This window comes from Lampetra fluviatilis, chromosome 1 (genome assembly GCF_964198595.1).
Source record: "Lampetra fluviatilis chromosome 1, kcLamFluv1.1, whole genome shotgun sequence".
NCBI lineage: Eukaryota > Metazoa > Chordata > Hyperoartia > Petromyzontiformes > Petromyzontidae > Lampetra > Lampetra fluviatilis.
The window spans coordinates 10,247,220-10,272,426 of NC_136275.1; the positions used below are offsets into that span (position 1 = coordinate 10,247,220).

At 51.1% G+C, this 25,207-nt stretch overlaps 1 protein-coding gene across 1 annotated transcript in view; it reads left to right on the forward strand.

Annotated features, from left to right (window-relative positions):
* LOC144931713 (semaphorin-5A-like) overlaps positions 1–25,153 on the forward strand; it is a 61,453-nt gene extending 36,300 nt beyond the window's left edge. The window contains exons 5-22 of the mRNA XM_078855927.1: positions 1,418–1,480; positions 4,079–4,177; positions 4,763–4,976; positions 6,402–6,729; positions 7,101–7,236; positions 7,427–7,637; positions 7,947–8,139; positions 8,716–8,833; positions 9,341–9,528; positions 10,167–10,310; positions 10,727–10,892; positions 16,278–16,533; positions 16,818–17,036; positions 17,302–17,472; positions 19,901–20,053; positions 20,549–20,602; positions 21,006–21,241; positions 21,451–25,153. Of these exons, the coding sequence (XP_078712053.1) occupies positions 1,418–1,480; positions 4,079–4,177; positions 4,763–4,976; positions 6,402–6,729; positions 7,101–7,236; positions 7,427–7,637; positions 7,947–8,139; positions 8,716–8,833; positions 9,341–9,528; positions 10,167–10,310; positions 10,727–10,892; positions 16,278–16,533; positions 16,818–17,036; positions 17,302–17,472; positions 19,901–20,053; positions 20,549–20,602; positions 21,006–21,241; positions 21,451–21,579 (3,078 nt within the window). The 3' untranslated portion in view covers positions 21,580–25,153. The remainder of the gene's footprint in view (positions 1–1,417; positions 1,481–4,078; positions 4,178–4,762; positions 4,977–6,401; positions 6,730–7,100; positions 7,237–7,426; positions 7,638–7,946; positions 8,140–8,715; positions 8,834–9,340; positions 9,529–10,166; positions 10,311–10,726; positions 10,893–16,277; positions 16,534–16,817; positions 17,037–17,301; positions 17,473–19,900; positions 20,054–20,548; positions 20,603–21,005; positions 21,242–21,450) is intronic.
* The last annotated feature ends 54 nt before the right edge of the window (positions 25,154–25,207 follow it).

Here is a 25,207-nt window from a genome sequence, read left to right on the forward strand (position 1 = left end):
ACAGTTATAAAGAAATGTGCATACCTCAGGTGGCTTGCTAATATCGGCAGGAAGAACATTCCAGATGTTATAATAAGAGCAGCACGATATACAAGGGAGCGATCACCGTACCTAACCACCTTCATTTTCTCACCAAGTACCCATGTTAGGTGAGGTTCACTTCGGAGTAGCTCAGACCAGGTTCAGTTATTATTCGATTCGTTGTGATGGCGAGTATTAAAATACGAGTTGAAAGATAGCAGTACAATGCAATAGCTGCTAAAATACCCCTTCTGGTACAAGCACACACACAGCACTCGCACATAGCAGAAATCTTCCGGCGAGTCATTTTCGTCGAGTGGAACCCCGCGGGGGCCGTGGAATTACAGCTCATCCTCTCTCCGCCCTGCGTGAGCCCGGGCAGTGAAAGCTCGGATTGGCGTCACCTGGAGCCAGGGGGCGGTTCCGTCCGACCCGGAGCACATTCCACTTCGCCAGGTGTCACGGGACGCGCTTCCCCCAGCCTTCCCAAAAAGACACCTTGAAACAACAACCCCTCCCCCCCCCAAAAAAAGAAAAAAAAACACACCGGCTAAAAACTCCCAAAATATGCAAGCGGTCATAATGGACTGGTGATGGATAGAATATATAAAAAAAAAAATTCGCACTCAGGTGCATTTTCTTTTTCTTTTATGTTTTCTAAAGGGCGGATACAGCAATCAAAACGACAGTGTTTGTAATAATGTTTAGTCTGAGTGTGGTTTTGTGTTTTGCTGGACTCACACCTTGGTGAGGTGGGGCTCTCGCTTGCCTGGCTTCCATAATGAGCATGACTCCTTTGATGCCCAGATTCAGGCACTCGCAGCGAAAATAACCCATTCGTGTGCTGCTCCATCCTCACCAGAACACTGCTTTGGTTCGATGTTTTAAAAATAATAACTTTCATTCGTTTCCCTCCGTGGCAGCCACTGCTGCTGCTGTCAGGCGATGTGATACGGTTGCTTGTCTGTGTCTCGTTAGATTCCTTAACAACAAAGCTTACCGCTATGCGTGTGACAACAAATGGCAGCTGTGGGGTTGAGTTTTGCCTCCTACAAAAATAACATTTCTAGCACCGATATCTCTCAATAAATATCCACTTTTCTTCACATTACAACAAGGAATGAAATCCTGAGGGTTAACAGATTTTGCAATCTTTACGTGTGCTGTAAGCAAACACATAAAGAAACAAAATTGTTCTTGCCGTCTAAAATAAGAAATTGCAATAATGACTTCTGTGTTCACGAGTTGTGGGTCGCCACAAGCTGCCGATGACAAATATAAGACACACGCAGGATTTAAAAGAATACATTTAGCTGGACTCGAACATCGAAATCAAGAGATTAGAGCGGTTGTGGCTGCCTCGTTACCGGAAGGCCTCCTCTGCGTGCGTGCGCAGGCGAGCGAGTGGGACTGTGACGAGACGACCAGGAGGTCCTGCTACAGCAAGGGCAAGTCGGAGGTGAGCCTCGCCACGAGCACAGCCGGCGTCGTGAGCCTGCCCAGCGTTCGCTGGGCATGCCGAACGAGTCGTATAAACCGTGGGCAGGCATTTATGGTGGCCGAAGTTAAAGCATTTATCTGTCCGATGATGTTCGTGCTCTGTAAGTGTGTTGTGATATCATGTGCTGTGCCATCACGTCCTATTTTGCGCCAATGACGTCTACGCAAAATGCAAATGCCGGAATTTGTGGAGTAATTCCCACAGCACCTTTTGTTGTTGCTCACAAAGCGATGCAGCGAGTCGCCCCTTCCCAAGTTCCCACCGTGCCTCTGCAAGGGCTGCGCGTCTGCACCGTCGAATCAAATCGGAACCGCTTAAGCTTGAGAAGCATGACTCAATTTTAGAGGCAAACTTTCTCCAGGGTGTGCGTGTTGTCATGGAGCTCTGAGGAGGCATATTTGTCGTGATAAGGCCATTGATAAAATTAAATATTTACGATGATAACGATGACCTCTTTGGGTAGTCAGCTCGAGGCGACCGACATTTACACACGTTCATATGTCGCCAGAAAATCCAAAACATCACCAGCTGGGTCATTCTAACGTCTTGGCTGGATTGCTCGTAAATGGCCATGAAGGGAGAAAATATTGACTGATAATGATAACGAAGACCTCATCGGACAGTCAGCTAGGTCACACAGACATTTACATCATTGTTATTAGAAACAATATTATTGTTAATAATTGACATACACTCACGTCGCCTGAAAAGCCAAATCATAATTGGCCGAGCAACTGGAGTGTTTTGGCTGCCGTGCTCGTGAAGGGCCCTGCGCTGGCCAAGATATTCCCCGACTTTGAGTTGCGGCTCAGCACGCTGCCGCTCGTGAGCAAATTGAGTTGGTGTCCGCGTCCCTCACGAGAAATCGGAGCCAGAAGGGGCCGTGCAGAGCCATTCCCCACGTTCCCACGGACCGCTTTCGTGTTGAGCGTGCACGGGCGCAATGGGGGTGGGGAGGGGGGGGCAGCGGGGGGGCCCATAGCCGTGGGGGGTTGGGGTCACTGAGATTACAGCACACCGAGGACCAAACAATGATTTCCTTTTAAGCGACGGACTCGCTGGCTGCCTTCCACTCGTGTGCATTGGTGATTTATCTGGCCCGCAACCCCTGGGGAGGGTGGATTAAAGTGTGACGTAAGGAATGCTGCTGCTATTCATCGTCGCTCAATAAAGAGATTCTCTACGATATTGATGGAAATCCAGTGATGTAATAACGTACAGCGCGCTCGCGATGAACGCTTCATCCCAATGCGACCTCTCTCCTGCGACGCTTGGATGGTGGCTCCTGCCGGTAACAACACGGGCGTTAGGGAGGCTAAACCGCAGGAAACACGAGTGTACGGCCATGCGGACGAATGCTCTTGCGTTGGTTTTATGAAGAGCCCCTCTGTGCAATTGCACGCGTCGCATTCTTGGCAGAGAGCTCGCCGTTGATATGACACCTGCATGCGATGAGTCCGCAAGAGTTTTCATTTAAATCCTTTTGTGCGCCGGTGGCCGTACATCTGTTAGTTACTTGTGTAGTGAGTCCAACCGAGTCGCAGACGTTGTCTTAGGGAGCAACACGTTTATTAAACTATTAGCACAACATACTCCAGGCTATTAACACAACCCACTCTCGGGTGGTGACCACCCAACTAACCACGCTACGGCGGAACAAGACACGGTCCTGCTATCCCGGTCCGGACCACATGCTGGGTCCCGGACCGCGTGGCTGGAGGCTTCTTCCAGCTTCACGTGGATCTCCTGCCTCTCCAAAAGTCAGAACCCCGAGCCCCTCCCAGGGCCCCCCTTATATCGGGCTGGGGCTGGCTCCGCCTCTCGCCCCGCCCACCTTCTCGATCTCTCTCGCCCTTGCCCGAAAGCTCTCGAGAGTTCTTCCCGGACCATGTGACCACCCATTGGCCCCCTCCACCGGTGGCCCCCCTCCAGTATCATCCGGTCACATGTCCCCAGGTCAGTCAGAGTATCATGCCCCCCAACGTAACCCCAGCTGGCTGACACTCTCTCGCTCTCTCAACGGGAGCCCGCACCGCACGCTATGCGTGGTGCCATCACGCTTAACCAGCGCTCACCCAAGCCCGCGCTAGGGCTGGTAGTACACCCCGTGTCCAGGGTGTACACACAACAGTAGACATCCCGCCGTGACCTCGCAGGCCCGGCACCACACAGTGACATTCCCAGTCACTACATTTGTATGCACGTGTCGGGCAGTTTTTGATGGGCGGCATTGCGATCCCAGCAGCCTGAGTTCATTCTCTGATCATCATGCACAGCAAAAATTGGAAACCACCATCTGAACTCGGCCTAAACCGACACTGTCAACTTGGCTTAAAATGAGCAACTGGTTTAATCACGATCATCAGCGTTGGGAGACAAAGGTAGGCAGCCATGTGTGATGCTGGCCACTTGGGGGACCCCCCGTGAATCTTGTTGACAAGTGCCACTTGATGGCCTCGATGGTCTATTGGGTAAACGGTGCGATGCTTTTTCTGTGTACAAATGTGCGGTGTTTTGACCACAGCCAATGTGTGTATGTGCGGGCACGTGTCACAGGAAGAGTGCCAGAACTACATCCGTGTGCTGCTGGTGCGAGGAAACCGGCTGCTGGCGTGTGGCACCAATGCTTTCACGCCTCTGTGCACCAACCGCACCGTGAGGGCCCCCCTCCCCTTCACACCGCATGCTCACAGTAGCTACAAACTCGTATACGCAGCAGCAGCTACAAAACCTGTACACGCAGCAGCAGCTGGCAAGGTGCACAGGTCTCGGCTGGGGTTTGTGACGGTGGCAGCATGTGCGCAAAGACTAAACACGTGTTTGTTAATTATGACATATTGTCCATTTTAATCCAAACACATTCACCATCGTGTTACGTGGTGAGGTAATAGAGCATGCACTGTACTACGAACCGGTGATGCTGGTTCAATCATTTGGCCTTCTCTGGGGTGACTTCGCCTTAAATGAATAACTATTCCTCTGGTGGAGATGAAAGCCATACAGTTGCCCCACATGGTCCTGGCCACACCACTTCCTTGTCTGTTTTGCTGGCCCTAATAGGTGCTTGCTTATAGGATAAATTCACACGCTATCAAACGTTTTAGCCGATATTTGTTTAAAAAAAAAAAACTCGTTACTAACTTGCCCATTTTTACCGAAGTCAAATCGACCTGCCACACGAATCTTCTTTTGTTGTGTTGTGTCTTCGTCATCGTAGTTATCGTTGTTGTGTCCGTGCAGCTGGGGAACCTCAACCGTGTGTGGGAGACGCTGAACGGCGTCGCGCGCTGCCCCTTCGACCCACAACACAGCGCGGCCACGCTGCTCACGGCGCGCGGGGAGCTCTACGCCGCCACCGCCGTGGACTTCGCAGGGCGTGACCCGGCCATCTATCGCAGCCTGGGCGGCCTCCCCACCCTGCGCACTGCGCAGTACAACTCGCGCTGGCTCAACGGTAACCGCGTGCCGGCACGCGGCAACTCGGTGTCGCTGAGAAGCCCCGGGCAGGATGGCAGACCCTGGAGTTATTCAAAAGAGTCAACAGGGGATTAGTGAAGCAGCCCACACAGGAACCTCCTTGAGAAAGAGCCTTGAGACTCGGCGAGCGAGAATAAAATGGTTGCGTTATTTTAAAGCAGCGTGCGGAATCGATACGTCCGTGTGGCTGCTATAATTAGTGTTTTGTAAAAAAAAAAACGTGTTTAGTTAAACATTTAAACCAGGTGAGAGCCCCAGTGGGATGACGCCTATTTAACAAGGGTGACATTGTCAATTGAACCTGTTTGCAACGTGGCAGACATTCCAGTACAGCTAACACACACTCATTGCTGCTTGCTTCTGGCACTGATATCCCCATCACGCTGGTTGCTGTAAAATTACGGGGAAAAGTTAACTTTATGTAAATGATTCGTCATAGGGGGGATTGTAATTCTGCAGCTTGACCTTTTATTTGCTGAAGTCTCTCAGGGAGCGGATAGCCTAACCCGTACAAAGAGATCATTACAAATATGCGCCAGATATTGCTGTGCGCAAACCAATTTTTTTTTTTTTTATTCGGGAGTAACGTGAAACTAACGCTTGCCCGATCGCGGAATTGGCCATCGTGGACTTTAGGTGGCCAGAGGTTTGTTCCCTGGCTTGGGAGGGGGTGCGGTGGGGGGGGGGTGTAGAATGAGCAAATCCATCGTGGCTCCGCTTGAGGTCCACGTCAAGAGGGAATGTGAAACACCTGGCATTTGGCGTGAGACCATAGTGGCCCCATTTTGGCCAAAGGATAAACATGTAACCTGACATCGCTAAACGGCGAGGTTTACACGATACAGGCTACCCTTATAGTTTACCATAAATATATATACACGGCGAATTGGTATAAATTGATATTTTCCTACTCTTAATGCATTCAAAATAAATGTATTAACCTTCAAGTTAAGGTAATTGTTGTTTCGTTTACCCTTATTTTGCATGATTAATAATGGCAAATTTTACATGAAATGAAGTCACTTGTAAATATCTTAGTTTTACTTTCTCTTCAGTGCATATTGACACTGCGCTCCTCAGCACTTGGTGGTTTGCGTCGGGCGTAGATCTACGTTGAAAAGCTTGTGTACACAGACATACGTAAATATATGATCACATTGCTCTCTGCAGCTGATGTTGCAACCGGGGTTTCATTTCTCACTCAATACATATCCATGTCGACGGTCGCCTGGAGCTGACAGCACCTGACTCATAGCCGCCATAGCGAGAAGTAGACTGGATTTTACAAGCTAAGCTATCGCAGTCACTCCAGATCAAGGAAACATTTTGTTGCATCACCGACCCTTATGTACCCGGCTGGAATCAAGCTCCGGTTTCCACCTCCTTTTCTTTGCCCCTGCAGAGCCGAGCTTCGTGCTGGCATGGGAGGCAGGCGGCTTCGTGTACGTGGCGTTCCGTGAGGTCGCCGTCGAGCAGGAGTGCGGGCGGCGAGTCGTGTCGCGCGTCGCCCGCGTCTGCGCCAACGACCTGGGTGGCCGCTTCCTGTTGGAGGACACGTGGACTACGTACATGAAGGCACGACTCGAGTGCTCGGGGACCCTGGGTTCCGCTTCGCCCGGGTCCGCGGCCGGTGCCGCTCCCGCCCAGGACGTGGTCGACTTCCCGGAGCTCCAGAGCGCCGTGTTCGTGCCCGAGGCTGGACTCCTGTATGGGGTGTTCACCACCGCGGGGTACGTGCGACTTCCCGCTGATGGCGATGATCATTGGGGTTGTTTTACCACACCACACTAGACAGATGAGACCATCCTATTTGGGGACCAGGGCATCTCAGGACCGGTACAGATATCACTCGCCACTGTTATTCACCGTAGCTGATAACAATTCCCTTTTGCTGGGGTCTAGAAATCGTTGGAAACAGGAACTACGACATTTTACGAAGATAATTCGCATGTGTTGGGGCGTGCGGAGATGTTGATGTCATGGTCAAGGATGTCTTCATCCAGCAGCGGTTAGACCATGACTGATGATGGTTACACGTGCGCGAAGGCCGGCACTGCGTGTGATTGATGCCGCGATCCTTGTCGCTCGCGCACCCCTGCAGGAGCGGGCCAGTGGCCTCCGCCGTGTGCGTGTACAACATGAGCGACGTCAGAGAGACGTTCAACGGCCCATTCAAGTTCCAGGAGTCGCCGCGCACGGCCTGGCTGCCCCATCCCAATCCCAACCCCAACTTCCAGGTGCTTACCAGCACCCGCCACCATGCCTCTTACCTGCCACGTGACACTTAGTCATCCACCACCATGCCGCTCACCTTTCACACGCAACTTAGTCGCCCGCGACCATGCCACCCACATGCCACCAAAAACTTCCACTCGCTGCCCAGCCGTGACGGTCTGACGGTGTTGCGGCGTGTCTCTGCTGCCGCAGTGTGACACGGTGCCGGACGGCTCCACTGCTAACCTTACGGTGCGGAGCCTCGTGGACGCGCAGCGCCTGTTGCTCATGGCGGAGCCCGTGACCCCGGGCGGGGGTCGGGCACTGCTCGCCCGCCATGGCTCGCGTTTCACGCGCCTCGCCATCGACTCGTCGGCGCGGGGCCGCGGCGGGGTGGTGCACCGCTTGCTGTTCGTGGCCACAGGTAACCACGGCGCTGCAAAGCGCGCTGGACTACAGCTGTGTTCGTTTGAGTCTCGCGTTTGTCAGACGTGCGTATCGTGTAACTGACAAGTTTTGTCATTGCCAAGGCACCTTGAGACATTAGTGGAAGGCGCCTCACGAATAAATGTCAATAATTTTTTATTAATGATGTAGATGACGGTAACAATTCACTGTGTGTGCCTATCGTCACTGCCCGGATTGGGAAAGGCAAGCAGTATAAAAATAATCCCCACGTTCGCAGCGAAATTGTCTTTCTCCCTCTCACCCGTGTTGCCCACCCTCTCCCCAGACGAGGGCACGGTGCAGAAGGTGGCGGCCGCCTCGGGCTGCGTGATTGACGAGATGGAGCTGCCCTGGCCCGCCGCGCGGCAGCGTGTCCGGGCGCTGCACGTGTCCCCTGGCGACGGGGCACTCTACGTGGGCACCGACGGTGCCGTGCTCAAGCTGCCCCTGGAGCGCTGCTCCGCTTTCCGCACGGAGAGGTGAGCGCCAACCCTCCCCACGGCGTTTCCCCAGCCTGCTCCTCGCACGCCCGGCGGAGGTGGCCTAATGTCGTCCCGTTTACGTGAATTCGCTGCTCAGGCGAGTGCAGAAAAGGTCACGTAGAGACTTTGTTTACGATGCTCGTGTTATATTTTATTGGCCAAGTAAGTTCACTGGAACGATTCGGAAAGCGGCGTGCATGAGATGTGAAGTGGGAGGGAGCCTTGCCTATGTTTCAAGGTCTTGCCGATGGTTGTGGTTACACGGTGGAGACCTTGCGGCATAACGTCTCCATTTGAGGACAACGCAAACAACGCCCTGCCGCCAGATGTCCAAGGCTCATCAATTACGCACGAGGCATTAACTTTTCCAGCAGGACCCCTGATGTGTTTACTTCTCTCGTGGGTCGAGAGTGCCGCTCACGCTCCTCCTGCTCCCTCCCCGCCCCGCATGCACACGTGTGTCCGTGCGTGTGTCTTTGTCATTGTCCGTGCGTGTGTCCGTGCGTGTATCCGTGCGTGTGTCCATGCGTGTGTCTGTGCATGTGGTGTCCGTGGGCATCTGTGACTGCACAGCACATGTGTTGGCTCGCGGGACCCCTTCTGTGGCTGGGACTTGATCCTGAGACGCTGCACCACCCTGAGGGAGAGCTCCGGCTCCGGGTCTTGGCTGCAGGACCTCTCCCAGTGCCCGGTGAGCACCCCAACCATGAACCAGTGACAGCGCATGCACGGGCAGATCCTCCACTCCACACATTCCTCTACAGGAATTTGCCAGTGAACTGCAACCGAGGTCAGTGTGCCCTCACCTCTATTCCTGTACAAGAAATGCTTTATTCAAGACTTCAAAAGTTCTAGACGTATCATCCTTGACAGCGATTGACTGAAGCCTTTTCTCATAGCTGCTGTACATTCCCCCAAACACCTCTTGACTCTCACCCTCCTAGCCCTCACTCTTCTAGCCCTCACCATCCTAGCGCTCACCCTCCTAGCCCTCACCATCTTAATCCTCACCCTCGTAGCCCTCACTCTCCTAGCCCTCACCCTCCTAGCCCTCACCCTCGTAGCCCTCACTCTCCTCGCCCTCCTAGCCCTCGCCCTCCTATTCCTCGCCCTCCCAACCCTCACCCTTGTGACCCCGGCGGTGGACCCATGGTGCTGATCTAAGTCTCTCCCCCCCCCCCCCTCCGACCTCGTGCAGGTGCGGAATCTGACGGTGGACGGCGCGCTGGGGCCGTGGTCGGCGTGGGAGACGTGCCAGCACTCGGACGGCGGGGAGACGGGTGGCGGCTCCTGCCTTTGCCGCCGTCGAGCGTGCGACACGCCCGTGCCGCAGTGTGCGGGGCGGCCTTGTGACGGCGCCACCGTGCAGGTGGCCAACTGCTCCAGGTGCGGCCTCGCTCGCTCACTCGCTCGCTCGCTCACTCGCTCGCTCACTCGCTCGCTCGCTTGTGCTCGAGCTCATGAAGGGAATGGGGCCCGAGGGGTTTGTCACGTTGATCGTCTGATAATATTGCCGCAGGCCACGCTCTGTCTTGCCAGAGCGTTTATGTCGGTTATAAATGTATGTCTATGTGTGGCGCTGTCATCAATCCACTGCTGGAATAGGGGTTATCTGAACATACCTCACCACGTTTTACAAACGCATAAATACATAATACAGACGTACACATAAACACACGTGCACATATAGACATGCATATGTATACACACACACGCACAAAGAAATACAATATTTAGGGCCAAGTAAGAGCAGATGAAAATAGCTCGTGGACACCGGGTCATCTTTACACAGAGCCGGACAGAATCTATATGTACTGAATGGACAAAACTCATTCGTAATTCTCCCAACACTCGTCTCATAACCTCTGCGTCCTCCGCACCAGTGAATGAAACGTGTCCGGCTGATGACGATGAAGACGATGGTGACGATGGTGACGACGACGATGACAATGACGGAGGGTAATGATGTGACGGCAAGCAGCAGACACGGGGTGATGAGGTTGCGGTGATTTTGCCGTGTGCAGGAACGGAGGTTGGACGCCGTGGTCAGCCTGGTCAGTGTGCACCACCACCTGCTCCATGGGCTTCCAGGTGCGGCAGCGCTCATGCAGCAACCCCAGCCCGCGACACGGAGGCCGCGTGTGCGTGGGGCAGAACCGTGAGGAGAGGTGCGTGCACTTGGCTTGCTACCGCCACACCCGCCAATCACAGGCCCTCGTCCGTCCATCCGCCCGCCCGCCCTGACCAAATCCAATAGCGATGCTTGCCTCGCGTCTGTGTGTGTGTCTCTGTTGTTGGAAATTAAACTCAACAATTTGTTTGCGGAGTCATGTCGAAAAATGTGTCCCAATAAATGCCAACAACCAAGAAAGAGTCGCTAAGATTAATGGTAAAGCCCATGTCTAATTGATGTGTATATAGATATACATAGGAAATATTGGAAAAATACCATTCTCCATAGTCATTTGTTTTACAAAATAAAATACAGGTCAGAGAGTGAAACAATACGTTGCTCGAGTCGTGTTAACACCACGTGCCGGGCCCCGACCCACGACGGTTTTTAACGCCGCCATTGTGCCGCCAGGTTCTGTAACGAGCACACGCGCTGCCCTGTGCCGGCAACGTGGTCCCCGTGGGGGCCGTGGGAGCGCTGCAGTGCGCCGTGCGGCGGGGGCGTGCGCACGCGCAGACGAACATGCGCCAACGCCAACGCCGCCAACAACGGGGAAGCCTGCGCCGGGTGCGACATGGTGAGAGACGCACGCCACGGGCGCCTTCGACGCGCTCTGCGACAGCCACTCTCTCTGACCCTGGTGCCCCGTGTGACAAACAGCATCGTAGCTCGTCGGATTTCTCCAGGATAAATAACGGTTCTGATTCGCTCCTGCTGCCCGAGTGACGGTCACGCTTTCCCTCGCGCTGTCGCAAAGCTCTAACCGGCCTTGTGGAGGGTATAAATTCCCTGCCCGAATTGGCAAGACGTCGTGATTTATTTTCATTAAATTTTATATATTTAAATTTTGTTTTATTTCTACATACACGACTTTAACGAAAAAAGCAATGCGTATAATTTTTGCAGTCACGAAAGCTTCAATTCTAGATGAAGACATTCAGATTTAACTATCACATGGGGGGATAATTGGTGCAGGCTGAACACATTTTTCCACTGTCATAACACTGTCTAAAAGGCGTAAATATACGCGAGGCTAATGTTTCAGAAACACAGCTGTTTGTCCCAGAGAGATTGAGACGAGGGTTCCTGCTCTAAATCGTAGATTTTACAGAAGAAATAAAAGGTTAAAGTAATTTGAACAGAAAAGGTCGTTCAAACACACGTGATCATCACGAGTTAGGAAACTTCAAGAAGCCTGATATTTATGAACACTGTAAAACATGAGTCGTTGGCAATTAACACTCTCTAAGTCGTCCAGAGAGTGCACGGTGTAAATGTTTTTACAAGCGTGCGCAGTGTGCACGATTGAAATGGACGCTAACTACGCCTGACATCTATTTCACATTCGTGTCAATATTTTTTGCTGGCATTTCATAAAACCGCATTGGCGTGATGTTCGGGCAGTCAATTTAATTAATCGTGCGATATTAACACCTTGGTGCTACTGCTGATATTTCCCGAGTAACCCTCTGCGGGACGCCTTCCTGGCCAGAGCATGCATGCGCGCACGAGTGGGAAGGGCACGGTGGCTACGTATACGGTGTGAAAAGAAGTTCCGACGCACATACGTGCACACGTCCCAGTCCGCCGTACGGGTTGGGCCGTGGTCGGACGTGCCCGATGCTTCCGCCCGTTCTCCCCCTAGCGCGGAGCCACCAAAAAAATCCAACGTGCCCCTTCTCCCCAACCCGCCCCCCCCGCCCAATGATCTGTGGAAAACCGCGGCCCGGTTGGCGGTTTGTGTTCGAGGTCGCGGTGCGTTGATGAGCCCGGTTGCTGGCCCCCGGGGGGTAGTGAGCGGTTTCCGCTCGGTACCCACTCGGTACGTTGCCCTGCTCGGCTGGGTGTGGTGCCGATGTCCCCTCAGGGCCACGCAGCCCCCCACCAGCCCCTTTTTCATACCGGATAATCAAGTTCTCAATTAAAAGCATCCTCATTAATGTGACCTGTAAATGTTACCGTAATGAAGTTTTTGACAAAATATTATATATATGTGTCCATGTGTTTATCTCGAAGGTGCATGTATTTGACTATATATGCCGTGCGCACGGAGCAGTGTGGGGTAGTGCTTGGCACAATGTGCTATCGTCTCAGTTATTTGGCTTCCATTCATACCTATGATGCACAACTCTGATGAAGCAATTGGTGTACGAATCTGGTCCGGTTCTATCCTAAGTCAACAATAAAAATACGCTGGCCTTGGTGTGTTGCTGTGCCGACCTTGATAGGTGCTCGCTAACAACAGTTTCTCCAGTGGCCCAAGTTAAGCGGGGAACCATTTGACCTTTCACATACATTTCCCACTGTGTACATTAACATGAGAGACAGGCGTATATGTGTGTGTGTGCATGTTTGGTTGAGCGCTCGGTGAAGAAGTTCACTTAACAGCTGTGTTGGGGCTCATGATGGGAGCAAAGCGCTCTTCTGGAACACACCTTGGGTTTTTTTGTCTCTTCTGTTTAAGCAACAGGGACCGTAATGGATTTCCTTTTACAGAATTAACGTCGTAAATAAAGCGGCAGAGAGGTTAACTGTTTGGGGGAACTGCGTGATATATTACGGTGCCGGCGAGGGTTTCGGCACTCACAAAGGCCCTCAGCTGTGGGCAAGGGGCCAGAGAGCAGAGAGGACGAGCGATTATTTATTCCATTGTGCGACGACCGTGCAAGCGCGAGTGCGTGGGCATGTGTTGTACACATGTGTGTGAGCGTGAATGTGCACGCGTGCACTCGTGTCTTTGTGCGGGGAGTGGTGGCGCAGTGGTTAGAGCATTGTGCGACAGCAGTTTCCCCAAAAGTCTGTTAAGGCTATACGGGGGATCTTTGTGTTTGTAAATGAATATGCATGTGTGTGTGTTCATGTGTCAGTGTGTGAATGCGCGTGCGAGACTACGTGAAAGTGAATGCGTGCGTGCGTGTGTGTGATTGGGTGTGTGCGTTTCCCGCTTAACTTGGGCCACTAGGTCGACTCAGCCTCAAATTCGATATGTAAACATCGCCACTAGGGAGACAAAGGCGACCGGGCGTGGTGTTGGCCACCCACCCCCTCATGTGCCATGCCGGCCTTTATAGGTGCTCGCTAACAGCACTTGCCCCTACAGTCTGTTAAGGCTATACGGGGGATCTTTGTTTTTTTGTGTGTGCGTGCGCTGGGGAATAGTTTGGCAGACCATGAATGGAACGGGTCCCTGTTGCGATGCTTGGCTGGGCAAGACCCAGTTGCAATCGCATTCACCCTCGGTCCCAGTGCATCCCAGAACGGCACTCGCTCGTGCTACGAGCCTAATTGCAAGGGAGAGTTTTGCTCGTGCTGTTGCAGTCACACTTGTACTCGCCACTGCGTTAACAGCGCAGAAGACCATTGTGAAACATCGCACGCGTGTAAACTTGGCTCGCGGGGCATTTATGCAGATCGCTGCAACAGGCTGCGGCTGTTTGTGTCCCCCCCCCACCCGCCACGCGAGCTAAGTCACAAGTAGGTGGATGAGCGGGCGGGTGGTATGGAGGCTCTGGCCACCCGTGCATGTTGGAACAGAGCTCCCTGCACTTTGCGGGATGCATTCTTGAGGCGCGTGTCACGGGCGGCAGGATGAGGTTGAACCGCAGAGCCGTGGGGCTCAGGGCAGGACAGGCTGGGCCTTGCGTGCGGTATGCGGCGCGCGTGCGAGCTCGGTGCATTTGCCACGCCGCTCCGTGGCCTCCGTTTGACGGGCGCGTGTGGCAGCCGTTTCCTCGCACAAGGCTCTCACGATCGCCCAAGGCTGTCGGACACAATGCTAGGTGTGCGTGCACGCGTTCGCGTGCGTGCATTACATTGAATCACATTGCAGCGAGAGGTGCTGTAGTGGTTCATGCACCCCACTACCATCCCATAAACCTGCGTTCAATGTCTGGCTGTGATAATTGGTATCTGAATCTTATTTGGACCTCTCGTAGGATGACTTGACCTAATTGAAGTTGAGTACCTGGGAGCGTTTGGTCAACTTCAACACTTGGATGTGGCTTGTGGGTGAGTGTGGTGCTTGCCACACTGCTCCCTCGCATCATGAATTTGACTTTTGATGTGCACGCTAACAGCACTTTTCCTGATGGTCCACATGGCTAAACAGGGAATCTTTATACCTCTTGGAGAACAATGTGGAATTTTGTTAGAATATCTTTTTATCGAAAGAACCTCGTAAACGAGCGTATTGTGGTTTGGAAAAGTGGCTCATTAAAATTGCTCACATGTTCCTCCTTACCGTGAACAATTTACTCCTGAACCTTCCACGATATGCCGCAAAGAATTTACAACTGAGAAACTAGCAATTACTAAACTCTCCAAAATTCCATGCACGCTGGTGTCCCTGCTTGTTCCTCCGTGTGACGCACATATGACGCTATTAAGGTTTCACCTCTTGAGTACATTTGGTAGATAGAGTCGTCTCGGCCCTGAACAGCCGAATCGCTATCTGCGTCATCCAGTTTTGTTTTTCTTCAGGGAAGGGTTGAAGAGTCTTGATTTGTGCCCGATTATAAGCGGTGCTGATCAGGGCCCCCTATTGCTGCCACGGTGGGGGCTGTGAGCCACCCACAGAGCCGCGTTTAACCAAGGGAGGTTGCCCTCGAGTAGAGCTCTTGCCATCGTTGCTACGTCCTTCACTCTGCAGCTGGCTTAGCAGAGATGGCATTGACCTCTGATCTCATGACAGAGTACATCTGGGGGCTGGCTGTCTTTCTCACGTTAAAAGTTAGATTTTCCTTACATCATCATGATCATCATTATTATTATATGGAGACATCATTCAAGTTCAATGTTTTTCTTGCTGATTTTTTTTCTCATCGTGATTAACTGGCAAGAAACTTCTCCCGGAATGAGAACATTGGATTTTGATTTAAACCATGCAAGTAAATGAAGACAATATGGTAATCCGCTTATTTGATGTAGACTTGCAATGCCACGGGACTCAAAGGGCTTAACTGCGATCTTTGAATTTGTCATTGCCATGCCTACTCATGCATCCATGATCATTCCTCCTAGTTTAAGGTCAACCCATTCATTTCATTGACCTTTAATGTTTTTCCAGCAAGTCCATTTCCATTGAGACCACATTTATCAATGCCCATTCACTTCTGTAGCAGCAGAATCTTGCCATTAAACAGACTGCTGGTGCACGAGCTTTTAGCAAGCACCTATTAAGGCCTGCACGGCACACACAACAGTGTGATGTGGCTAGCACAAACCCCGCTTCCTATGTCTCCCGAACACTGACGTTTACATATCACACCAGGTACTCATTTGAATCTGGCTTGATCTAGGGGAGGAACAGGACCATTTCAAATGTTATCCTTGACACAACTGCTCATTTATCCCCACGTTAGTCACCGCTGAATTGGCGGGCACGTGTGGCAGGGACGTTTCCGTCCATCGAGACGATGTATGTACCGTATGTTGAACTTCTTTCGCACCGTGCATAGCCAACCATGCTCATCGGAGGTGCGGTGGAAGGACAAGAAACTAAGCACAAAAAGCATTTATAAAGAAATGAGTTTTCAATCTATATTATTCAAAAGTACAGTAAAACCTTGGATTGCGAGCATAATTCGTTCCAGAAACTTGCTTGTAATCCAAAGCACTCGTATATCAAAGCACTCGTATATCAGTTGTGATCACGTGACGCTCGGCAGACAAAGCGTATACGTACTACTCGTATTGCAAGACCTCGCTCGGTTATCAAATTAATATTTATTTAAAATTGTGCTCGTCTTGCAAAACACTCGCAGACCAAGTTACTCGCAATCCAAAGTTTTACTGTACATAGCTCCAGTGGCTTCCTCATATCGGAAGGACGAGCGTTCCAGACGGCCGCAGAAGCACATTTAAAAGTGCGTAATGCGGCGACGATCTTTGTACGTTGACTCACCATTCAATTATTTTTTAAAGCTAAACCGGGTCTCGCGTGTCGTTTGCTGGTGGAGCGCAGGAGCACCAGGCCTGCCACAGCGACCCGTGCCCTGAGGCGAGGAAGAACACTCCGTGGACTCCCTGGCTGCCGGTGCCAGCCGCTGAGAACAGCACGGGGCAGCAGCAGCATCAGCGTGGGGCCGCGGGACGACACGAGCAGCGCTTCCGCTACACGTGCCGCGCGCGCCTCCCTGACCCCGACGCGCTCGACGTTGCGCGCAGGAAGGTGGAGATGAGATTCTGCACCGCCGGCACCAACGAGTGCAGCATGGACGGTAAGGGAGGAGGGGTGCCCAAGGGGGTAGGGGATGACGGTGGTGGGTGGGTGGGTGGGGCAGGACATGATGGTGGGGTAATGGTGGAGAATCGTGGGAGGGGGGGAGGGCACTGGGTTTCAATAGGCAGCAATGTAAGGTAGTGTGGAATGATGGAGATCATTGGTGATGGTGGTCAGCATGTGGTGATGGGGGTCAGTGTGTGGAGATGTGAGGGGTCCGTGTGTATGCGTGCGAGTGGCCCTCACCGCTAAAAGCCATTGCTCTCGTGCTCTGCATTGCAGTGGAGGGGCCCAGGCAGACCGGAGAAGCGAGTGCCGCCTGGGCGCCGTGGGCCACCTGGTCTCCGTGCTCGCGCGAGTGCGGCCGCGGCTTCCGCAGTCGCAACCGGCTGTGCGTGAGCGCCGGAGGGAGCAGCCTGAACCTCCAGCACCAGCAGCAGCCGCCCTCCTGCCCCGGCTCCCCGTCAGAGTTCCAGGAGTGCAACCTGCATCCCTGCCCTGGTATGCGGAGGGGTTCTGTGCCCGAGTGCGGTCGCCGACACCTGTGGGAGCGCGCGCCGCTGTGCATCGCGGGCGGCTGCCATTCGCGGAGAGTGTGCGACGTTTACCGCGACAACCGGCAAGCGCGTTTTATGTTGCCGCGACGCGACGCTCATGGCGGCGCGTGAAACACGCGCAGGGCTCCGGCGTCGTGCGCTCTTATCCCGTGCGTCGGCGGCGGCTGTTGACGGGCGGCGCTCGTTGTGCGATGTGCGCGCGGCTCCAGTGAATGGCGGCTGGTCGTGCTGGGCGCCCTGGTCCACGTGCTCGGCCACGTGCGGCGGCGGCCACCGGCAGCGAGGGCGCGTCTGCAACGAGCCGGTGCCGTCGCATGGAGGAGACATCTGCCTGGGGCTGCACACCGAGGAGTCGCTGTGCAACACGCAGCCCTGCACCGGTAAGCGTGCCCTCGCCACACCACGCCCTCGCAACACCACGCCACACGTGCCGGTACTACACCACGTGTGCCCCGTACCACACCATGCAAAAGCAGGAGGTCACAAAACTGACCCCAGATGTTAGGGATTAGTTGATTGAGATGACTGGCAGATGCACCAACCGCACTCCTTACTTGTGCCACTTTGCGGTGTTTTAGCCGCCTGAGACTCATTGCAGACACAAATTCGCAAACATTCAAACGAACTCCATGTCCAGAGAAGTTGTCCTGTCACAGCAGCATCGCGTAAACCTCCATGTAGCCAAAACCTTTGTCCCAAAAAAAAACGAGTCCCCAAAAAACCCTGTGCCATGATTTATTGCGCAACAGCAAAATAGTTGTATTCAGTGAACGCAAGAGAACCCATGCCCCCTCAAGAGCTGTGACTTGATTGAGAAGCACAAAATAGTTTTATTGGCAGCTTTGGCTCACGATGCAGCTCTGGGCTTCTTCGTCCAATCCTCTCGACGGCAACTCACGGCAATGTGCAGACCCCGCGATTAGCAGAGCTTCACACCGCGTCAGTGTGCAGTCCACTTCCATTTTTACGGGGGGAGTACGGGAGGCACTCAAGAAGGCTGTATTATCTGCTCAGTAGCACGCGTTGGTGGACACGGTGGGATTCCTGTGTAGACGAGGGAATGCCAGGATGAACATGAGGCGTTTGTTTGTGCAGTCATACACTGGAAAACATGAAGACAAACATCGGAGCGAGCATCTGTTTGTAAAAAAGTTATCTTATCAAATCTTCTCCAGCTTGATTCTGTATCTAGTGCTCACATGTGCTCTGGAATAGTTTATTTTCTACTTTGGCTCAAGATAGAGAAGATATATGCAAAAAGAACCCAAGGGGCTGTTGTGGCAAGTGCTGTTAATTAGCATCTATTCAGCACCTAATAATCCTGGCACAACACCCAAGTGGTGGGTGGTGTGGCGACGCGTGCTCTGTTAATGTTGACTACACTACCAAATGAGGTGCTTATTTTAGGCCGAGTTAACGTAGGCCAGGCTCAGACTACAAATGTAACTCATTGTGCATGGCTACGAATATAAACACACACACTCATACGATCGCTCGCACGCATCCCACAAACGCTCACACGCATCCCACAAACGGGTACCACACACATGGACTGGCAGACATACGCACAGACACACAGACACGTACACACACACAGAAAGACGCTCACACACATGCGTGCGGTGCCGTTGGCTGTGGTTGCAGCTGTGGCCTGGCAGGACACCGCTCCCTGTTGCACCGTTGAAGACTCTGGCCAATCAACGCTGTGGTCCTGGCCCTGCGTGCATTAAGGGGTCTTTGTGTGCCAAGCCGGTTGAAAGCAAACTGGGTGGTAATATTTAGTTAGATGAGGACTGCTTCTTATTAACTGTCAAAAAACAAACTTACATTGTTTAAATTACAATTTGGTAAATTGTTCTTTCAGGAAATTAGACTGGTAGCTGTGGGAGCTATTGTTTTGGCGGGGACTAATACAGATCGCCTTCTGTTCGCGATTATAAATATTTAAAAAGTTCATTGTAACTTATGCAGGTGCAGTTAATGTGTAAACGTTGTTTTGATAACAAATCGTGCTTCTAATGTCATCAGGCCCGACCACTTGAGGGAGTTGTCCGTGTATGAGAGGTACTAATAGACCTTCAAAAGAGAGAGAGAAAAAAAAAGTGTAGTGCGAATTCCCCCGGCGGCGGCGGCGGGGTCGAGAGAGTGTGCGTGTGCGATAAACATCTTGAAGCCCGGCCCGGCCACTCTGGCGCTCAGAGAGATAACGCTGAGCTCCCAGGACGTGATCCTGCCTCACTCGCAAATGGTTTCTTGGTAAAAAAAAATTAAGACGAAAAAAAACACTATAATGCACCATTGCAAAATGAAAAGAGTGAAGAAAGATCGCTTCTTTTTCCAAGTGGAATAAATACTGCCCCCCCCCCTCCTCATTAACAAACGAAGAAAAAGCACAGAATGCCGTTCAAAGGCTATTGAATTCACTTCAACATTTTAGAGTTGCTTTCAGAGAAAGTTAAACCGTTCCATCAGAACTCATGTGAAATTCCCGAAGGTTGGCAATTTTTTTATGCCACAAAGTAGCCTTTGAAAAGTAAGACTTGCAGAGCTGTCGAGGGCTTAGCTGCGAGAATCAATGTTATTTTGTGTTATTTCCCCAGCCCCACCAGAGTATTCTGGTAAGCCGAGATTGAAGCGTGCAGAAGGTGGAGGCTCATTTAATCTGAAACAGCATCAAGAGCTGTCCCAGCCACAATTAATCCCTCCACCGTTAAAGTCACTCATTGACATTTCATTCTTACTTGGACCAAACCTTGGCGGCCCCCTCTGACTGCCCCGTGCCCTCTAACCTCTGCTCCCTTACCGCAGCCGGCTGGGGGGAGTGGAGCGAGTGGAGCGAGTGCGACACGGTTGGACGGCGCCAGCGCTCGCGTCTCTGCTCCGTGCCCTTCCCCGACACGGAGCGCTGCAATGGGAACAGCACGGAAACGTCTGTGTGCCCACAGCATCCCAATGCCATTGGTCAGTGCTGCACCGTAATCCCCGCGCACAGACACATGGCACTTCCCGCACTTGCACCGACCCAATAGCGAAAAACTTAGAAACGTGGCAAAATCAGTCTCAGGTTTTCGAGGTCTTCTTGCAAACATGATGGCTTGCAACATTTTGTGTAAAATTGGCCATTTTGCTACAGAAAATTGCAGAAAAGTGGTTTCCAACAATGTGTGAATTATGCCTATTTTCTTGATGGGCTCTCACATGGTTTGAATTTAAGTTTTTAGAATTATGGGGTTTCGCAGTCAAGGCTAGATGGAGTCTGATGATAGCTGTGCACTTTTTCATTAAATATTATGAACACTTAATGATTATCTATTCAACCACCTGCATCTGTGAAACCACCTGAGACTTCGACACCTGAGGTGGACTGTTACCTTTCTTAAAACTGGAGTCGATGCACTGACTGACCCCTTCCCGTGATCGGTCAACCCTAATTGACGTCTTTTTTTCTATTTTTAGAAATACCAGTCAACGTTGCGTACTCAACGAAAGAAAGCAAAAGGTCATGTGGAGGTATGACGCACATGTGTTAATATTTGATGCACGATCATATATTTTAGCTTGTTTACGCTTTCTGCACATGTATGTAGGATAAAATGTATTTTAAAAAACGGAGGTATATTTTATACAAACAAGGTCAGCATATCTAAAACATAACCGTAACCGTTTTATTTCACTCAATTATAGAAAAAAATATATAGTATTTATTTTCCATGTTAAACCCTATTGGAGAGTACAAATATTAGGCTTTGTTAATATTTTTATACCAGATTTTTACAGCCGAAATCTTTTTTTTCCACCTTCCATCCACACTCACCGCAATGTATCATCATGTTTAGCGCCTTGGGAAATAAGTGTAGTGCAGATTGTATCGATCGTGGCGGCGGTGGTGACCTCGTGTCGCATGGCCCCTCAGAGTTCCACATGGTGCACCTGGTGGCGGCCGGTGTGGGCTCGGGCCTGCTCGGGTGTGTGGTGTCAGCGCTGCTCCTGGCGGCCGTGGGCCGGTGCCGGCGGCCGCACGCACCCCAATCACTCGAGCACCAGCCTCGCCCGTCACGCGGCGGGCAGCGCCACAGCCTTCCTCTCAACCCCTCGCTCAGCCCCACGCTCGGCAAGGTGGACAAATACGACTCGATCGACGCCATCAAGGTGAGTGATCTTCCACGAGAAGGGGAGTCGTGTGCCGCTGTGCCATGTGCCGAGCCCAATTGCTCTTGAATGTTGGCTCGTACGTCGGAGCTCGATGGAACTTTACTAAAACTGATTTTGTATCATACACGGTGAATGCATTTCTCAACATTGTTTTATTTCAAACTACATTGTGTGTGCCGTTCTCTAATGAGCCCTATTTTTTTCAGGTTCTCAACAAAAACTATCTGATCAACGAGGAGAAGACAAAGTGCATCAATTCCCACGTGCAGACGACAACAACCAAGACTTTTTCCAACACGCTCTACACGGACGTCAACAAATATGAGGACTATTGAGCGGGCACCACGAGCCGCGGGATGACACCGTGAGCCAGCACAGGCCGAGGCCACACCTCGTTACCCAGTGGAGCCATCTCGTGGGAACGTGGCCGAGGCTCAGCCCCTTACTACGAGCAGCAGAGGCAACACTTCAATTAGGACGCCAAGAGACGAAAGGTTCTTGCTTTGGCAACAGAATCTTGATGATAAGTACAAACTTGGCGCGACAGTTTCCAGACTTTGAGGCGATTGCTTGGCGTTGGAGGCATTGACTTCAAGTGGCTGTGCTTAGCTGCGTTGCTCCATGTCCGGTGAGAGGCTGGCTTGCTCTCTCCCGAGCACAACGTGCCAAATAAAGGAGGGCTGCGTTCATTGGATATTCATGTATCGCTCTGAACTGATCATAAAGTCCAACACCCGACACCTGCCCCCTTTTAAATGTTGCTGGTGAAGGAAGAGGAGAATAAAAACACGAATGAGCAGGCGAAGATGAAACACACAACGCGACGTGATGCAGATGTAACAACTTTCTTTTTTTGTGTTTTATGTAAATAAAAGCATTGTCACGATGGACACAGAACTAACCGCCATGAGTTAAAACAATACTGAATTACTTGGCACTTAAACCACTGCAGTCACTGTAAGCAGATATGTACAATACTCTACTGAATTTTTTATATATATATGTAACTGAACATAGCATTCACTTTACCTTGAGAAAATTAGGATGATCCTGGCTGTCATAAGCAAGCCTTTAATAGAGCAAAACACATTCCTGCGGAGGGAGCTGGTAGGAACGTTGGGTTGCTCGGTCAATGGCCAGGGTCAACGGCGGCGTGGAGTATCCTGCAAATATGCCCGACTGTGAGGGCGGGCACAAGCCGGCGTGAGTAGGTTAAACGTTGAGTTTTATAAAGGCACCACGGGGTGACCAGCCCCTCCCCACCCAGCCCCACCCTCCCACCCCCCACCCAGCCCCACCCTCCCCACCCTCTCCACCCAGCTCTTCCCTGCACGACGGACAATATAATCCTCAGCTGTTACTTAACTCTTCATGGCTGTTCCGGCAAGCTGACCTGCAACTGAGCATTTAATAATTTCGCTGAATGAATACGAAATAAGCAACTGTCTGTTCCAGCGAAAAACGGTGCTGTTCAGGTTCACTGTGACAAAATGTCGATGGCACTCGACTCATCTTATTCTGTCTTTTAAGTGAAGTCTGCGAAGAGACATGAAGGCAACCAGATATAGGACACGAGGAGGTGTGCCCATCAAGCACATCACGTGAACCATGGCAACATGTACATCACAGCGGTGTCTATTGTAGCAATCGCAACAGTGAATGTGTGTTATCGTCCAGTTGAATGCGATTGGAGCTCGCAAGAGTTACATCACTGGTCCTGGGTTGAACAACGTGTCTATGCGCTTTGGAGAGTGACCACGTGTGATGAGAACCATTTATTATCCATGGAAAGTGTACCGCAGAGAAGGCAATCATTTGCTTGGGTGCTATCACAATGGATGTGCAAGCTGATGGTGAGAGAGTTTCTGGACAAGCATCCTGTGGGCCCACGGTCCAGTAAAATTTACGCTTTCACAAGGTGCTTGGTGCGTCTCCAAAATCACGTGTAAAGTGGCTTTGCCTTTTTCGCAGGTTTCCGTCTGTTAAGATTGTGCATTGCCAACACAGAATATCCCGATTGCGTGCAAGCTGCAACACTTGAAGTCTTTTAACAAGAAAGCAAGGTTTTTTTTGTATTCATTTTTTTTAAATGCTGCTTCAGCTTTCCCTTAACCCCCCGTGTGGTATTTATCCAGCGTTGTGTGTTTATACCTAGGATAACATTACAACCCTTGCACATGTCAGCGAGCGTCGTCTTCGCTGAAGTCCACGTGTGCGCGGCGTGCGAGAACGCAACTCAATGCAGACGTGTGGCGTGGTGCGTGTGGTTTCGGTCCGGCTCAACAGGACACACACACACAAAAAACGACGACGATCTCCCGGGAAGTTGTGTGGTTTTTTTTGTGCGTGTGACTGGCAGGTTGCTCATTTGTGCGTCGAATCATCGCAAGCACGGCAGCCTGCTGAGCACCTCGCGGTTCGCGCAGCCAACGCGTGCCACGGTCGTCGTGCGATTTCGAGTCGGGAGTGGAGAGGTTTTTGTTTTCTTTGTGTTGTTGTTTAAACAGCCTCCCGCGTTGTGATCTTGAGCCATACCGACACACGAATCCAATCTCGTTTCAGAAACGACATTGACACTGCTGCATCCAGAGTAGCAGGTGATGAAACGCTTTGTTATTGTGAAGTCGACATCTGGAAGCAGAGTGCATTTGCACTCGGGTTGCCGTGCGACTGAAAAATTGGATTATGCGTAAGGTGCGGGTCACGCGAATAGCAGTGGTACATTCCATGATGCTTTAGTAGGAGATGAAACGTGAAACAATTGGTCTATTGTTGTCTTAATGAATTGGCCAAACCAAGGTTAGATTTTTTTAAATGCCAATTGCCGCTAATGAATTGATAACTGTACAATTACAGCTCGCGTAAGTTTACGAATTATTGGTTTTGTTGGCTGGTAAAAATGTGACATTGTACGAGACAATTAACTGCGTCGTCTCTGATGGGGCGTGAAACCACACCTGTTTTGTGTTGGAACTGTCCGTCGACTGCTTGCAGTGTATGGAGACGCTGGCAGTCGGGAGTCTGGATTGATGAAGCCTGTGTTGGTTTGTATCACTGTTGAGACAGCTCATTACCACATCATTATTTTCTTCACAGACCATCCATATTCCTGAGTGTGATGCTATTTGCACAATTGCTCTGGCTATCATGTTGTCATCTCCAATAAAATGTCACCACAGAAAGGATCTGTAACTTAAATCTAACGTTTGATTTACACGCACGGGAATAAGATTCACAGTCACGTGTCACATAGCCGTGTTTCTAAATGCATGTTAATGTATTTTCCAGACTCAATGTTGGTAGATTTTGTTTAAGCTTTTTCTGACCAGGGTGGCCATGTAAGCCGAGCGGTACGTGAAGTAGCCACCAGATAAATGTTGCATATTGGGGGTTTACATCCTGCCGAGTTGTTTCTGTATTAAATGACCAAATGGCACATTTTTCCTGTGACAGCATAACAACACCATTGTATCGTGTTGCCATAGCTAATATCTCACTTGTGAAAAATTGTCCATGCTAATGTCATGATCAGTTATCCTTTGCAAGACAGCTTTTTGACGGCTTCTCACTTGGTTAGAGACCTGTGGTATCAAACAAGCGGAGCCCATTCATCACCATAATTGCATCACTTTTTTTAAAAGACCTGTTGTGTTCTGACTTTAAGACCTGGGGCTCAGTCCTGCTCACGGCAGCTTTACCGAGGCACAAAATAAATAAGCAGGATTGTCCCCAACATGTGTTCATGGTTTAAAATGTAGCTCCAGCATATTACTGCCTTGTTTGTGAATAGTGTATTCGCAATGCCCTGTTGTATTATTTCTTACTTGTACAGTGTAAAGAAAACGTTTTTTTTACGAAAATTAAAATGACATTAGCCTCACTGGACTAAAATAAACTCTTAACAGAAAACCTATGGCCGTTTGACTTGTGGTATATTATGCAGTAACTGGATTATCCTGGGTG